Raw genomic sequence first — 17,205 nt, 5'->3', positions numbered from 1 at the left:
TTTTATTTTTAGTATTGTTTGAAACATTAAACCTGTCTTGCATAAGCTCAGCAAGTTTGTATATGGAATGATCACTATATGTGTGTATATATAGTTTGAGCTGAAACTGAAAATTTATGTGATGAGATGACACTAAGAATGTATTTTTTAAAGGTAAGTTTTGTTAGGGCAGAATTACAAAACCACATTGGTACCCTTTGCTTTGTTTTGCAGACAATAAAAGAAAATTACATTTGAAAATTAAGGGGAATGTTTGTAGGGAAAAATTTAATGTTAAAATTACCCTGTCATTTTATTGCTTATGTTGTGAAAAGCTCTAGTAAGTCTTTTTGTTTGAGGGGTTTACATGTAATAAAATAGAGCTTTCATGCTTCTAACTATATCTTTACAGACTGAAATAGATTCAAGGGATATGTGACCAGTGAGGTATTTAAGAACAGGTAGGCACAAAACTAAGAGAAAGTCTGACTCTTTGACTTATGTTTTGTCATGTATATACGCCCTGATAGTGTATGAAAATGGGTAAGCTGATGATGGAAAATAGCAATGTATAGAAAAATTGGGAATTGTTCTCAGCTACGTGCATAGATCTTTAATAGCTAGATATCAGCCATGTTCCCGAGAAAAGGCTTCAGTGTTGGTCTGGAGTAGCCACCTGGTTGGTGTGGTTTGGAATAGAGGTCAAAGTAGGTAATAACGGAAACCAGCAGGGAAACGGATCAAGATCAGAAAATTCAAGTTAAATAGCATCTAGAACTGATAACGTAAGAGTAAAGCAGTGTAATGCAGTGCAATTCTTGTAGTTAACAAATAGGGAATGTAATTCGTCTCTGTGAAGTGCATTTATCTGCAACACCGTGGAACATAAAAATCACAAGCAAATTGAAGTAAAAATAATGTGAAGCAATATCAGTACTTTATTGTAGCTTGAAATCATACAATAACAAAACTTAAAAGTATTCTAAGAAAATGTTGTTTTTCTTCAGAAATATCTCCCTTTGAAAGAATTCCAAATCCTTTTTAATTGTCTCAAAGCGAATAACATCTACTTTGCCATAACACAAAATGTCAACATGTTCAAAATGCCGCTAGGAGATTGGTAGAAATACAGACAGCATAACGTTCTGAACAAAGGAAAGTAACAGCCTAACTTGGAACACTCTGACCCTCGTGCTCCATAAGGTATCTCTAACTAAATGGGACAGTATGCTGAGTCTTTAAAATTCCAGTCTGAAGTGTGGTAAATACTAGTTTAAGAAGCATTAATGTTCCATGAGAGCTTTTTGTCTTTTTTTTTCTGTAGAACAAACATGAATCTTGTTTTATCACTGTACCTTTTTAAGCTATTCTAAGAATTTCTTAAGTTACAAGCTCACAAGTTTTTCCTGCAAGGTGGAAAATATTAAATGCCCTAGGTCCTTAGCAATATGTGATCTTTAATGTTTTACTTGACAACTATCACTTGGTGGCATCAGCAGTAGTTGGAGTCTGTTGCATCCATTTCTTCTCATTCGCACTCCTTCTTTTCCACTTGGGTGAGGCCACCAAACCCAATTCCTTTGGGACCGAAATTTTTTGCATAGCAAACTGCAAAAGAAGGAGGGAGGTAAATGGTATTCTGAATGTTTGCATATAGAGGTAAATGACTTTTGGTTTTAGTACTACTACCAAATTTAAGGTAATGAAAGGAAGGAAATCTGAAATAATGTCTTTCCCAGAAGTGTCAACGGGTTCTAATACTGAAACTATTAAACAGCAGTCACATCTGATGTTCTCATAAAAAAAAATAAATTAAGAAACTGTATGTATTTAAGATCTAAGTAAAATTTTCATCAAAGCTACTTTCCTGTCTGAAAACACTCAGTAAAACTTGGTCTGTATGAGTAATACAGACTGAGTAATCAGTCCAATATTTTCAGAGGTGGTTAAAAGAAGTAGAGCGTAGTCTACAAACTGTTGATGGATGGTAGTTTTTAACCATTCCATTTTAACTCTGTGTTCCTAAGTGTGTGCATAGTTACTTATCACTGCTCTGGTAAGGAAGTCGTCGTGGTCAGCGTATTTCTCCAAATATGCTGATGTAATTAGCAAATATGCTAATCTGATCTGCAGTTGTCAGTCTGTAACGGAAGTCACAGAACTTAAGTATTCCACTTTAGGGTTCTCTATAAAGTTAGCCTAGGATATAAAAACTTTGCATATTTTTCCCCTTAAGCAATATCTAAGAGTCGAGTGAAGTCTGTGAACTCTTTTGATCTGAGAACATCTGGATGTATAATTTGGCATTAATGCGCTACCATCTGCGCTTCCAATGTAGTAAAGTGTTTTTTACTTTTACTGTCAAGAATTCAAATTAGGACCATGACCTTTGCAGATCTGTGTCTTTGTGGGTTTTTAATCATTTTTTTTCTTTACTGAGTGAGCTTGTGCAGGTACAAGAGTCTGCCCAGCAGGTATGGCCAGTGTCCGTGTTAAAAGGTCTGAGGACAGGTCTGAGAGGATGTCATATTTGTAGAAAAATGACAACCTCTAAATTTATATGTCAATAGTAGAAGATGCGATGTTAGCTTAGCTCTTTACTTTGCTTTTGGGAAGTTTTTAAAAAAAGATAAAATGAGTTTTCATGAAGTTGTTAAGCATGCCACAAGGTAAATCATGGTGGCAATACTAATTCTAGATGGACTCAGGCGGTTCAGCTCATTACGGTTCTTACCTTTACAATAGAGCTCTCCATCTTTGTCTGTAACGTTCGTGGATTCTAAGCTCTTTCCACAGATAGCACAGCGGAAGCACGTCTTATGCCAGGGCTGAGTAAAATTAAGACAATTTGTTGTATATTACAGAAAGTGTGCAGCTAGCAGGTACAAGAATCAATTGCTTTTTATGGCGTGAAAAGGTTTAGGCTGTTTTGTTGGTTTTACAGCTTTTGTTTTTAGTCATTCTAGGTTAGTCTTTTTGGTTACTTTATGATCAAAAATCAAGACCTTACCTAGTGACTTTGTTATTGACGGAGGTGTAGTAAAAAGTGGGAGCTATAGATGTTACTCTTGTTTTGGCCACTTCTTTGATACGCAGAGGTAATATTCTAGTAAGAGTTCCTAGAGCAGAGAGCTAGCACGTCATGTGAGAAAAGCTCTAGTCATGGGATCTCTGTAATATAGCTGCAATTGCCACTACAAATAAATGTTTAAATTATTCTACTACCATCTCTGGGAATATTTATAACAGTGGTAGAAGAGCCAGGCTGCACAGTAGCCAGGTGTTATTCTTCAGACATCAACAAGACACAAAAAGTTGACGGTGGTTTATGAAAAACACATGGTTTTAAACCTGAAAGTATATTGGACTCTAGCAATTTGCTAATTCTTCCTCATGTTTTCTTCCTTGAGACTAGGAGTAAAAATTGAAAAGATCAAGGACTTATTAGCTATAGTTTATCAGCATTTTGAAAGTGTGTTTTGTTTCTAGATGCCGTAGTAACTACTTACCTTTCCTCCTCCCATGATCTTCTCTGCAGCATACACTGATTTGCCACAACGGGGACATTTATCCACATCTACCATCTTTTTGGCAAACTTTGAAGGATTACTTTGTGTAGAAGGATGAGCAGACTTTGGTGACCCCCTAAAACAGAAGTTTCCAGCGTTTTACAATAGAGCTTAAAATGTTATCTTCATTTTAGAAATACAATTCCATCATTTTTTGGTAAGGGATAAAGAATATTTAATTTATTGGTCTTAGACATGCAAAAGGGGGGGGGGGGTGGCAAGAGGTGATGCAAGTTTTCTGTTGAATGCTGTGTTGTGTCATTGAAAAGCTGATACTGTAACCGCCGATGTTAACTGGTTTGGGCTGAGAAAATGGAGCTGACAGCAGCCACATGCAGAAAATATGATACTTAATGAAAAGTGAAAGTAAAAAAGAATTTTATTAAGAGGCAAGAGGGGAAATAAAAGCAAAAGACCTCTTTGTTCTTTGTAACTGGCTATCTGCTGGCATTCGGTGAGTGGAAAATAAAAGTTAGATTTTGCATGCGGGTTTTTTGTTAGTCACAGAAATGTGTGGACCAGGAACTGGGGTTCTTCACTGGCCTGGGCTCCAAAGCACATCAGAAAAGTAGCTTTGCTTTGTGTTTCTGGACATTGTGCTTTATGTCTTTGTGTTAGCTTTTCACGGAATGACTGCTGAATTACCAGATTGTTGAACTGCAACAGGTCATTAAATCTACGGGAGATGACAATTTTTGATGCAGAACTCAGCCTGTAATGGATTCATATCTTACAAGGAGCTACAGTTAAATACATTATTTAAGCTTTTCTTTCCTGCACAGCACATTGGTTAATTGGTTTCCTTATAGTTATACCAGAAGAAAGTGTTGTTGATTTGGAAATGTGCAGCTTTGAGAATCATAGAAAAATACTATAAAAACGTACTGTCAGAGATAATTATGTGCTTTTGGAAGATGGTATCCCATTAGAGTTCCTTTGTTCAAACATCTTGGTGTGTTTGTAAGTGTTACTTGAGCCACAGGGAGGATTTAGAAATGTTATTTCCCATATTGAGAGGAGAGTTAACAGTGTGTGGTAGTGTGATTATTTCTCTAATAGTAAAACCTAACTGTGTTTTAGTCTCTTGGAGGAAAAAAAAATACTGCCACGTTCTATGGTGAATGTGACTTCGCAGTGCCACTAATGGCAAATTACAATTGCAGTGAATATTTATGTCTGTGGTGGCATATAAAGGCTGCTTCTGCAGAATAATTGCCCATTGAAGGAGGAGATAATTTGTAAAGAAGGCTTGAAGAGCGTGAACATCATTAAAAACTGGTAAATTACTGTGTCCACTGAAGGAAAGGTTGTAGGAAAGCCTGCAGTGCTGCTTATGCTGGATGTTGTTATGGAAACAGAGTAAAATATCTAGAATACCCTGCTAAGTGACAAGTAGTACCAGAAAAAAGTGCTGTCAGTGGGACTGAACTCACTGTTGCAGATTCAGGCCCAGATGGTCACCAGTATCAGTGCTGAGACATCCTGCCCCTTGTCCAAAGCCGATACCTTTGGGACCGTATTTTCTCCCATAACAAGTTTTGCAGTAGATTTCGGATTCGTGAGCTGCTACTGTGGTACTGTCCAGAGCTTTTCTGCAAGCCACTGAAAACAGGAAGAGAAAGGCACGTATCAACATTGGCGTTTTCAAATTTGAATTTACATGGCTGAGAATAATTACAATTAGTGTTTATTTTTTGTTTATCTTCACAGGAAAAAAAAGGTGTTAGCCTGTAGTCAGTATAAAACTTCACTGCGCTGTTGCTAGAGTAGTTGTGAATGCACACACTACACACTGTTTTTGCCGTGGGCAATTACGGGCTTGTCAAGACAATTTGTCTAGATCTGCAAAGCTTAAGATGGATTTGAGATCATCATTCTAAACTCCCAAACCTTAAAATAAGAAAAGAAAAGGAAAAAAAAAAAGAAAAAAAAAAAAAAAGAGGAGGTTGCAGGGGTGATCGTGTTGTGCATCTGCACCTTTCAAAATAGTCACTCTGAGTCTGTGGTGGCTTTCTCATGCCAGCCCATGCTATTTTAATGCATGTTTCCAAAAAGGGATGTAACATCCATACCATGTCCAGGCAGAGTCAAGCAGGACATGGGTTTTGTTATGTGTTTGTTTACGCTGTGGTGCAAGGTGAAGCTGTGATCCCCGTCAGCTGGTAGTTTCAGCTCTGTTAGACTTCCTCCAGAATATGGCAAGAATATGACTATAGCCGTACCAAAAATGGATGCCTCTTCCTAGTTGTGTTCGTTATGGAGAAATACTGCTTGGCTCAGCTCACTAAGCAAGGTCTTGGAGACGTGTGGACAGAAGATGCTGTAGGAATACCCGACATTCATAATGGAATACGAGTTAAGATTCTCTACAGCACTGCTTTAAACTAAGCCTCAACTTGGAAGGACCAAAAGCTGATGAGTGCTCACAGCTGCTGCTTTGGGGATCTCAGTAAGCACGTATCCATGTTTTGAGAAACACAAGCTGTGTCTAGAGCTAACCAGCATTGCTGAGACCTGTCTCATGCATGGTTATTCTTATCTAGTGGCCATGGAAGCGAAACTGCGGCCTCCCCAGTTCTTCACTCATCTAAAACCTGGTCAGTGTTTAGAGGCTGAACTCCGTTACCGGTCCAGTGGATCTCTTTGCTGCTTATGCGTGGAAATTGGACGTTAATGAATGGGGAGAAAAAAACAATAGCTACAGTTCTCATCTGCTTGGTGACTGTGTATGCTGCAGCGTTTTGGGAACTCGGTGTGCAATAGCCCCCACCCCACCGAGGGAAGACGGAGCTTTAGTTTGGAGTGCCTAGAGAAAACCAGGGGCTCGCAGTATGCTTAAAAAATAAAATTTCAATACTTCACTGTTTCAACAGTGGTTGATAGAGAAAAAGAAAATGGGCAAAAAGTTTCTCTCCAGCTTCCTTTGAAGAAGTGCGTGTCCCACAGCAGGCGTTCCAGTCATGGATGGGCTGTTGGTAGCTTGGACAATAAAGTTGCTTAGCTCACGTAAGCAACAGAAACCTGTGAAATACAGAACTATTGAAAGCCGCTGGAAGTTCAAGCCGTAGAATAGCTGACTGACTGTTTGGTTGGTCCCTTTCCCCCCATGTTGAACTGTCCTGCTGTGACTCTAAAATTCATCCACATCAGGAAATTTAAGCTGATACTGGAACCTCCGCAGCTTCAATGCTGCCGCTGCGCTGCATAGAGGGAAAATAATTCACAAGGACCTTTATGGTTAATAGAAATAAAACACGGGGCTTCTGTGAACGCGTGAACCTGATCTCCCAGTGCTACCGTCTCTTCTGCTTTGAGATGATAATTATGTTTGCTAAGGGAGTTAAGGGATGATGGAAACTCTAGCAGTAGCTAAAGTGCTTCTATTTCTGGCACCTTAGGGATAGAGTATCAATTCACCGCAACAGATGGAGCAAAAGCCCTTGAAGTGCTATTGTTGAAATAACTTTGAGACCCGTCATCTGCCAACAGATACTGCTCGCCAGCCGGTACTAAGAAGTTTCAGGTCGATGGCGTGAGATCCTGCCAAATGTCCGTCACAGCTGTGGTTTAAGTAAGAGCTGACGGGGGAACGAGGTAGGTAAAAACAGCAGTCTGCGTGGGAAGGAGGGCTTGTTGGGAAGGAGTTTCTTTCCCATGTTTGTAGGGAAGAACTGTGGATTGGAGCGTGTGTGATTTATAGTGTAGCTTGTCTGATCCTTACTGTGTAAACAGGTTGGTTTGAATTGGTTAGAATTTGGCCAAATTGAACTTTTTGGTCTCAAGATACTGGTGTGTTCTGTCTGTCTGGTCAAATATAATGTAAAATATAAAACATATTTTGAATATATTTAATACCAAGATACATAAAAGCTCAGCTAAATAGGTTAACTCTTTCTGTACCTGAGATGAGGTTGAGGAGCATTGGTTTTCTTCTGCTAAGAAACTGAATCCTATAATTGGTTCATTGAAAAGCCCATGAACATGATACTGAGTTGCCCAGAGCTGCTGATGAGTGTGTGTGAATCATGGGAAAAGTAAAGCCATTTAACACGCCTCATATGCCAACCGGGCTTAGATGCATCATTAGTTTTTGACCTTAAACATACTTCTGCTGGGAATACTTTTTTTAGTATCTAACTTATTAATAATTCAATTCAGACTTAGGACTCTGAGGAGCAAATAAAATAAAATAAACCAAACCTCACTCCACCCCCACCCCACCCCAAACCCCAACCTACTGACAAAAATCAAACAAACAAAAAATCCAAACCACAAAAACCCGAAACAGTTGGCAAAGTTAATGGATGGACGTTGGTTATCACGAATGGCTAAAAATAAAAAATCAGTTATGCTATGAATGAAGCTTAAACTTGTTCAGGTATTAGGTAGGAGAGAAACATTATTAACTATGCCTTATTAGGACAGCTGTTTATTTTTGTTAGTCGTTGGAGAGTCTACTAATTTGTCATCTTCTGCTGTTTAATTTTCTAGCATTTGATAAAGCACAAGTGTCAGTGAAAGCTTTTCTCAGTTACCATGTTCGTGCCCCTCTCCCTGTAGCTCTCTGACACTTAGTATTAACTGTTATAGGCAGCACAAAGAAGCAATAACAAGTCTGTGGTTTTCACAAAACTGAGATTTTTATCGTTCTTGAAGAATTGGCTGAAGGTTGTCCATTACATTTTTTGTGGGAATTCTTCCTTACTCAGTCTGTTAGACATCGCTTGCAGGGCCCTGGGAGAAAGGCAAAGACGACTCAAGGAAGTTATTTGGACTGATTCCGCTTAGTAGTGTGCCGTGTCATCAAAACATGTAGTATCAGTCTCATGCCTCCAAACAAGCATTCTTTGTCCGTCCAGGAGAGGAGGAGGAAAAATTGCATTTAGTGGCTTCTAAGCTGTCATGTTGGAATTCATACTGCAAAGGTACTAAATCTCAAGTGTTGTCTGCAAAATAAACTATTTAGCTATCTTTAGTTCTTATCAAATTGTTTACTCTCTCCACAGAAGGTGAGCAGAGCTGAACTGATACCTCCTCTCTAATTTTTCAAATGTTGGCTCATCTGCAGGGAGAGCAAAATTCCTGGACGCTGTCTGCCAAACACTGCAGAGGTGGTGGGGTGAAAAAGGGAAATGGGACTGTATGAAATATGGGGAAGGAGGAGACGCAGGTGTTTGTAGGGTGTTGGCAGGAGATTTTGATGACACCAGGGTAATGTCTTTCAGCTTTCCTGTGTGAAATGAATTAATGTGGGGATTCACCATAAAAGTAATCATCTCCTATAAAATCCCATATTATCTCATATACTTCTGTCCTGTCAGTGCCGTTTGTTTAGTTCTTCTAGACTTTCTAACCTGAACCAAACCTATAGCATGCTCTGCTGTGGACAGAAGGTAGTATTTTTTGGAGATATGTGATACTGCAGCACTCTAGTGTCCCTGACAAAAAAATCATCCAAGGCACGTTTGGAAAAAGAAAAGTCAGGAGCCTGAGAGGCAGACTGCTAGAAAGGGCTGGAAAACTGGGCTTGATTATTAAGGGCCGCTATGGAGCACCACAGTGGCATTTCAGAAAACTGGTGGCTGCTCTGAAAACAGATGCCATCATTTTCCATCCTTCCATTGCTAAGAGGATGGGAAATAGGTTTCATCTTTATGTTACTAGAGAGTGCCAGACCAGAACGCGTTTCGCTGTGCTGTACTTCAAGTAGGATGATCAATATGTGATGCCCTCTATTCAAACTTCCCCACAAGTAAGAGGCATAAGCTTTAACAAAACTTCTCCTTTGCAAAATTCAGTCTGATGCTCGTTGCTTCTACCATGCTGGATGTTGCTTAGGGTGTTTAAAAACCTGCTGTAGGCGTCCCATGAGCAAACGTGATGAACTGGGGCAATGGAAGCGCCTTTATTGCATGCAGAGTAATGCAGAGGTGAATTTACTACCTTTGATGGAAAACGTATACAGAGCTATTGGAATTCTTTGAAGTTAAAAGAGTGTAGCCCAGCTTACTGCAGAGGAAGCACGTCTTGTGGAAACTCCTTCCATTGCACTGGATTTCCTCAGCGTGGTACACGGTCTTTTCACAGGCACCACATTTGGCTCCACCTCCCCAGTTTGGCATCCTTATATCTGAAGGGCAACCTGGCAAATCAGATTATAAAAATAAATACAACAGCAGAAGTGAGTTATTTTAAACAGAACAACTTGATTTTTATTTTCTTTTAAATTATTGGGTTTTCCCCATCTCCAGTCAACTGCTATTGCATCCCTGCAATATACTAAGTACCTGTGCGGTAGCAGGAACATACGCGACCCATGGGTGAGGGTGCTAGCCTGGTGCTTCAGGGAGCAGGGGCAGTCTAAATCCTATGTTGTGCAACCCTCCTTTGTAAATAAGGATGTTCCCTAGCTCATGATGGTAAACACATGAAATGACTGTGAGGTGTTTCAGTGAAAAGGTGCCAGGATCACTGAAACCTCTTCTGGAGAAGTGGATCTAGGATTTATTTTCTGACAAATGGTAATTTTCTTTCAATCCTGCCCTCCCCTGTATTCCACCGTAGCCTTTGCCCCTCAGCTTTTGCTTTATGTGTGTTGGTCTGGTTTTGGTGAGGCGGTTTTTAATGGAGACTAACAAACACTTTGAAGCTTTACTGGACTTTAAGCAAAAGCATGGACAGTATTTGGCACTAAGTTTTCTACAGGACAGTATTCTACCTAGACCCTCTGTTAAGAGACAGCATGTACTGCTATCCGTACCTCTCCAAAGCAACTGCTAGGTCATCCACTGCCACATGAGCTTGTATAAAGGCAATTTTCTGCGGCAGTATGATATTATTTTATACAACTCATACTTGCTTAATTCCACCTTGAAGCTTAACACATAAAATGTTATTTCAGAGGACACTTTAATAGAAGCAAGTTGTTTGTTGCTTTTCTGAATTCCTTATAAAAGAGCTGCAAGGTCACTGTGCTGCACAGCTGTTAGAAAGTAGTAATAGATAGCTTCCTAAGCTGCTTGAGGTGTGTTTTAGTTTGTCAGTTGCTTTTAAAATCTAAACATCAGAGAAAAAAAGAGTAGTGGTTACTGTTCTAGTTCTTGCTATTCCAGTGAGTGTTGAGGTGACTTGCCCAAGGTCACACAGGAGGGCAGTGTCGGAGGCAGGAGCCCAGCTTCGGTCGCCTGACGGCAGGCTGGGTAAGTGCTTTTCCTGATGATTGTGCTATCATGCATCTGAAACAACCCCAACCTATGGTTTGCCCTTCTGTTTTCTTGTTTGAGTCATCGTTTCTGGAAAGACTGGGACGTCATCTTGTCATCTGCACACTGTATTATCAGGTTGTTCCAAGCTCCTGGCACCAGCCTTCCTTCTCCTTCTTGGAAAACCAGTCACCTTCTTATTATAGTTCTTTCAAAGCCTGGTTGTGCTATTTGTGTTTGATTAAATTCACAATAAGATATTCTTAACTAAGAAAAGAATTTTGAACGCTCAATCAGGCCCGCTACTGGAGAATTTTCTTCTGAGGTTGAGAGGCAGAGGGGAGTTTCCACAGCAGTGATGGAATGTAGCTGGTCTTTGCAATGGCTTGTATTTTAGACTAACATTTTACTATGTCTGTAGTAAACGTCCTGTGTTTATCATCATCTCAGTGATGTTTGTATCGATACTCTATCTTCCAAATTTCAGAATGAAATGAACAATTTCTACATGCCAGCTCTGTAGGCTGAACCTGAAGCTGGAGGGAATTCTTTCTGGCAGTTAAGACTAAAAATCATGCAGTGGTGTAAGAGACGTGTGTGTTCAGCAGAAGGAAGGTAGTGTAGGAGTCTGTGCACACACTGAAGCCATAGCACTGAAGATGTAGCAACATGGGCACGTTTTACAATCAGTGTTTGGTAACGATGCAGATACCAGCATATCCAAACATCTCCGCTTTAGTACTGCAGTTACTAGTATATCCTTAACCATGTATAATGGTTATATGTAACTCACTGTTGTGACTGTTACCTGTGGTAGACAGCATACCCATTACCCTCATGCGAGATCCAGTCTCCCCTTCTCTCTGTGAGGCTGATTTATGCTCAGCTGAACAACCTTCCCAGCTCAGGCAGCCTCGTCCTCTGCTGTCGTACAGCAACAGCATCATTTATCTCTTTCACACCCTATCAGTTCTCTTGGGAGGCTGTTCACGAGCCGAACTGCTCTGACAGTTAGAGAGCAGTAATGATGCATCAATGAAAAGAAAATTCAGCTTGCCTCTAGCTCTGTTTATCTGTTATGTAATGAGTAAAAAGCATAAATCTGATGTTGCTGAAATAAACAAAAATAATTGCACACAGGGAACATACTATGAATTTGGCCCCTTCTTACTTAGTGAAGGCGTTACTGAACAGCACTGTTAAAGAAAAGAAATTAAAAATCTTTTTTCCCTTTCTTTTGAATGGAAGATAAAGGAACAGAGAGAAATGTTTCACATGGGTAAAATCTAATGGTCTCATTGCACCATTCTATATTTTCTCCTATTTTTAATGTACTTTTGTATTGGTGCCTTTTTTTTCTCTTATAAAAATAGTTCAAGTAAAGCTTCAAACATTTTAAGAGAAGGAAGAGCAGTGGGAGATAAAAATTAGTTTTGTGACAGTTCCTTGAAAATGAAAATGAGTTTTTTGTGTTCATAGTGTTCCCTTTCAAATCAAGTTTCCAGTCAAACCCATTCCCAGCGGGAGCAGCACTGATGGCTGCCTGGGAGGAGAGTGGTTTGGAGCTGCAGTCTATGTAAAACTGCCTCTGCTGGTTTAGTTCCCCTCAAAGGCACACCAAGCATCTCCGTCTGTGGCGACAGGATGCTTGTTGGAAAGTAGCTGTAATTACATCAGTAGCTGAAGGGGAAAAAAATAATCTCTGAAAAAGTCTGATAATGCGTGATAGTAAACCTTGTGCTGTTGCGGGCTGTGGTTAGAGCTCTTAAAAGAACCATTGCTCCTGAGGCTAATTATAGTAACGTGACTGGGCATGCATACACATTTTCCATGTTTTTTTGGCATCACCTGATGGGAAGCTGTCACAGTATAAACATTCCCATAAGGATAGTGGCATAAGAAGGGCAGCATATGCTGCGGTGTGTGCACTGGCTGGCTGAACAGCTGGGTGAGGTACCAGGGCAAGCCTCGCTCTTCGTGTCCTTGCTTTGTTCATCTCTCGGAGCACGGACCTGCAGCCATCCCTGAGGGTGCTGCCTGTGCAGCAGGTGTAGCTGTGACCAAGTGAATTCCACAGGGTATATGGATTCATAGTTTTCTACTCATCTAAATGATAAGGGTGGGTAAAGCTCCATCCTTACAATGTGCAAATAGAACTTGGTCTGCTATTTGTCATAAGAAAACAAATACACCCAAAGCCTTCATTTCACTTAATTTCATTGGGTGTCAGTGTCTTAATCCCCCTGAAATTTCCTGAACTTTGTCATCTGAATCTGGTTCACTTGCAGTGACTGCTAACCACATGGTATGTGTTACATGTTGGTGATCTAGTGGGAAGTCGAGTGGGCTCATTCTAAACGTATTGAACATGTGACAGAGAAACTTCTGAGGGTGAGTGCTGCGGCACGTTGGCAGGCGCTGCCAGTACTGTTAAGCCGGAGGAGTGTTCTTGGACTTGCTCTGATGGCATTTAGCAGCTTGTATCGTTCCACTTCAAAATGCAGCTACTATATGGAGTAGAATTGATACACGTGAGATGTGCAGCCAAGGATACGTGCTTCTCGTTATTTGGAGCTTGTAGCACTACTATGTAGGCTAGCCTGGCACCAGGGAAGCCTTTGAAGTGTTTCTCTGCCCTGCACAGGCATGAAAAAATGTGAGCTGTCTTTTGCTGGGCTGTTAGTCATACTGCACAAATCTGGATGTCACATAACTGCTGCGGTGCGTGTCTTGCTCTGATCGGAGTGCTATTGATAAGAATATAATCCAAAAATGCATTTAGATCCATCGATCTGAGTGGGAAGTGGATGCAGTGCTGGCCCGATGAAGGTGTGCAGAGGAGTGCAAGGCAGCGTGGCGCAGGTGAGAAAGGTGTTGAAAGTAATTCTGGTGCTTCCCTGTTAAACACGAGGGTTTGCCTTCTAAATGCTTAGACATTTGTTAGTCCAGACCTTGGGTCATGTCTGAGCGGACTGCAGAAGTCGTGTATGGTGTAGCTGGGAGGATTGTCTCAGGGTGCCGCATATGCTATAGGATGGCTCTGAAGGGCATAAGTGGGATTGGAAATGTCGGCCTTCATGACCACTGGTGGTAAAAATGCTGAATCAGGACTGATGGATAGGACGTGCCTTGCTTCTCTCTCTTTTTTTCAGTCCCAGCTAGCTGTTTGGTCTAGGCTCGGTTAAAAGTATAAGAATACAGATTCCTTACCTAACAAATAAATGCTAATAATATGAAGTTAAATCACTGTCTACGTTGAAATGCAAGTATCAAGGCTACAGTTGAAATTCTTTTCCCAGCTGAAGTCTGTGGGAAATGCCAACGCAGCCAGGACTTCATTCCAGTATCTAATCACAGCTCCGCTGCTGACCTGTCCTGTGACCACCAGTGACTCATTTGACTGTCCTTAGTGTTACCCACCTCACCAGCACCATGGTGGTAACAATAGAGAGCTTTCTTTATAAAAGTTGCAATAAACCACTGCTATAATTTTTTCCTCTTTCTCTGCAGCTAATGCTCAAGACGGTTAGGTTATATCTCGCTGTGTCTGTGGAGTAAAGCAGAATTTGTGCCCCTGGGTCTCAAAATGCCTGAAGGTGTGTTTGTCAAAATCCAACTCGCTGCAGAAAGCGTTCTCTCTCGGCAGAATAGTCTCACACAGAGAAAACGTTTTTGTTTGAAGATGGGGCTCATTTAATGAAGGTGCAATATTGTTACATATTTATAATCGTATTTCTTATGTTCCGATGCATTCAATAGACTATTGATGTGGGTAAATTTAAAGCTTATTAGTTAGCATCATACATTTAGCCCCCGCCACCATCTCATAATGATTAGCGTTTTCCCTTTCTTTCTGCAGTAAACCGACACAGATCAAGGATGGGAATTTCCACACTGACATGGGGAAGTAAACACTTATTTTTCATTGACAGTGGTCATGCTAAGTTACACAAGCCCACTTGAAACAAAAGATTTTAAGTGACTTGATATGATGTGCAAAGGCGATCGAAAACCCCAGAGCCCTGTGTCCGAGTCCTTGGCTTTTTTCTCTGTCCTTCCAAATTATCTATTATTTCCTAGTATAGTAATGCCACAATTCTTTTAAAACTTCCTTGGTGCACCCTTTTGCAGAAATTTAAGATCGCACCTCCAAAAGATGTGATATCCTGATGCTAGAACAAGGTACTTAGTTCTGACTTAACAAAACCACGACCCCCCCGCTACTTGCACACACTGCCTCAGTGTTCAGTTCGATTCTTGTGGCTGTGGGGAACTGCACCCTGCTGTACAGATGACCTGTTCCTTTTTCCAGACCTAATCCTGAGCTATCAACTTTCACTTTTCCTTCCATAAGGTCCTTCTCTAAATCCTTATCTGTGCACTAAGTCTTTTAAGTGCTGAGCAAAACTGTGATGGGCTGTGAAATGGTACTGTGATGACTGAGATCAGACACAGAGTTATTTAGTCTATGTACCAGGTTTTATTCTTTGAAATAACTTTGCCTTTAGGTAGAAAACTTTTCAAAGTAAATATATATTTATTTTTTTTTTAGTTATTGGGCCTTTTCTGGAAACTTGACCAATGGTGCTGTCTTGTAATGATGGAGTGATAGACGTGTGAATTCTTTCATCCTGCATTGTTGTCTAGCCATTTTCTGTCAAGTCCGCATAGAACTTTTTTCTCATTCGATATAAAACCAGTTGGTTGCTGACATTAAATATTTTGAGGATTTGGGGGGGGGGTTGCTTTTTGGATTTTTTAATTTTATTTCTAGAATACTATCATCTGAGAAAGTATAAAAGCCCATAAATTCATATGCTTAGAAATTTGTGTGTAAAAAGACAGACGTTTTGTGGACAATATAATTCTGTAGCTTCGTAACAAAATTTTTTAAAAGACTTTGAAACTTTTGTTATCCAGTCTTGTATGTAGTCAAAATGTATATCATTACCAAGGAACCCCACAACCCTGATCTGGTCACCCTGGTATCTACTCAACAGGCTGAGAAGCCCAGAAGAATCTCTCTTATCAGTTGGCTACTCCAAACCTAAAATATTGCTCTTAGCTCAGTTTGACTTGCATTGCTACACTATAGCTATACATTTTAATTTGTCAAGCAACAAGCTTTTACAAGTTTCTACCACCTGTTGGGAGAAAAAAAAATAAAAAATAGGCAAACTTTTATATCGGACAGTCCTGGCAGAACCCGGTGCACGCTACTTACCGGAGTCGCTTGATGCTTCCCCCTGCCTCCTTGGGCCTGAAGGGCTGCACCGTGAGGGATTCCTGCGCTCTTTAAATGCAGCGGCCACCGCCGTCGGCCCTATAAGCTGGGAGGGGAGGGGAATGAGGGAGAGTTTCAGGGATCTGAGCAATGCCACTGCTATCGCCAAGCTGAAAATAGCCTCTGACAAAAGCCTGGCATTTTGTTCCCTTATGTCCACTTGTGAGTAGGTGGACAACAATGCAGCCCCTCAGTTATACCTCGGGGCGTTCTGAACGGCAGCCCAACAGATCCCGAATAAAGACTGAAGTTTTATAGTTGCTACTGCATTGTTTAAATGTGAAGGCGTAAAATAATGGTTCCTGAAATGAAGATTTAGCCATAAATGGCCATATTGTCACAAGGAATTTAAAAAAATAATTATTAAAAAAAAAATAAAATCCAAACCTGTTTGTAGGAACCTTTGGAACTCAACAGTTTTAAATCAGAATTTCATTCTGTAGTTCATGATTTGATAGATAGAACTGGTTTTTCTTTTAGGGTACAGAGAATTACGCTTTTCACTCTAATCTTTTAGTTTTTTCCTGGTTTAGGCATTAAGATGGCTGATTAATATGGCTAATGTTCAGCATGTCTAGTCATCGTGGTTATATTTGCCGTGCCCAGCTGAGCCCCTTGGAAATGGATGCTGCTGCAGAGATGTTAGATGTGTGGACAATAAGGTATGAAGCACTTAAAGTTCACTTTTTACAGGGTTTTATTTTAAGTGCTTTAAAGATTTAGAAGCTAATTCTCATTTTCTAAAGGGATGCCTGAATTTAGCAACTCTGTTCAGTATCGTGGGCTTTGCTGTGTGTGAGAGGGCCAGGCCCTTGCAGTTTGGGGGTTAAACACCAGAAGCTGAGTGTCTCAACTCTGGGACTTTCACAGGAGCGTAAGGAAATTGGAGCCAAATCCATGTCAGATTTTAGGATTTCAGGGGTCCGTTTGCTGAGGGTACTTTGAAAATCCTTAGGGGCCCACAGATCCCTTGGCTGTTGAGTCCAGCCAAGATTTTATAATGCAGAGATGGGTCCTTGATGTAAAGTTGAAGTACTATTTTTAATTTTTTTCCTGAGTGGGAGAGCTGGGCTCCACCTCTTCTTGGCCATTCTCCCTGGATAGTTAATGCAGCTCTACTGCCTGTGTCACATCGGGGTCAAGGCAGAGGTGATGGGGCAATGTGCGTGGT

General features: G+C 40.6%; 1 protein-coding gene across 1 annotated transcript; it reads right to left on the bottom strand.

The window, feature by feature from the left end:
* Positions 1-44: 44 nt before the first annotated feature.
* On the bottom strand, positions 45-16,054 carry CSRP3 (cysteine and glycine rich protein 3). The gene is made up of 6 exons (XM_040608806.1): positions 15,975-16,054; positions 9,559-9,690; positions 4,982-5,150; positions 3,489-3,624; positions 2,714-2,807; positions 45-1,587 (listed from the first exon to the last, which is right to left on the bottom strand). Exons 2-6 carry the CDS (start codon positions 9,668-9,670, stop codon positions 1,508-1,510), a joined length of 591 nt encoding a protein of 196 aa, XP_040464740.1. The 5' UTR covers positions 9,671-9,690; positions 15,975-16,054; the 3' UTR covers positions 45-1,507.
* Positions 16,055-17,205: the final 1,151 nt, after the last annotated feature.

The sequence above is a fragment of the Falco naumanni genome, chromosome 10, assembly GCF_017639655.2.
Source record: "Falco naumanni isolate bFalNau1 chromosome 10, bFalNau1.pat, whole genome shotgun sequence".
Classification (NCBI taxonomy): domain Eukaryota; kingdom Metazoa; phylum Chordata; class Aves; order Falconiformes; family Falconidae; genus Falco; species Falco naumanni.
The sequence above is the reverse complement of the archived record's forward strand: the minus strand, read 5'-3'. Positions and strand labels throughout refer to the sequence as shown.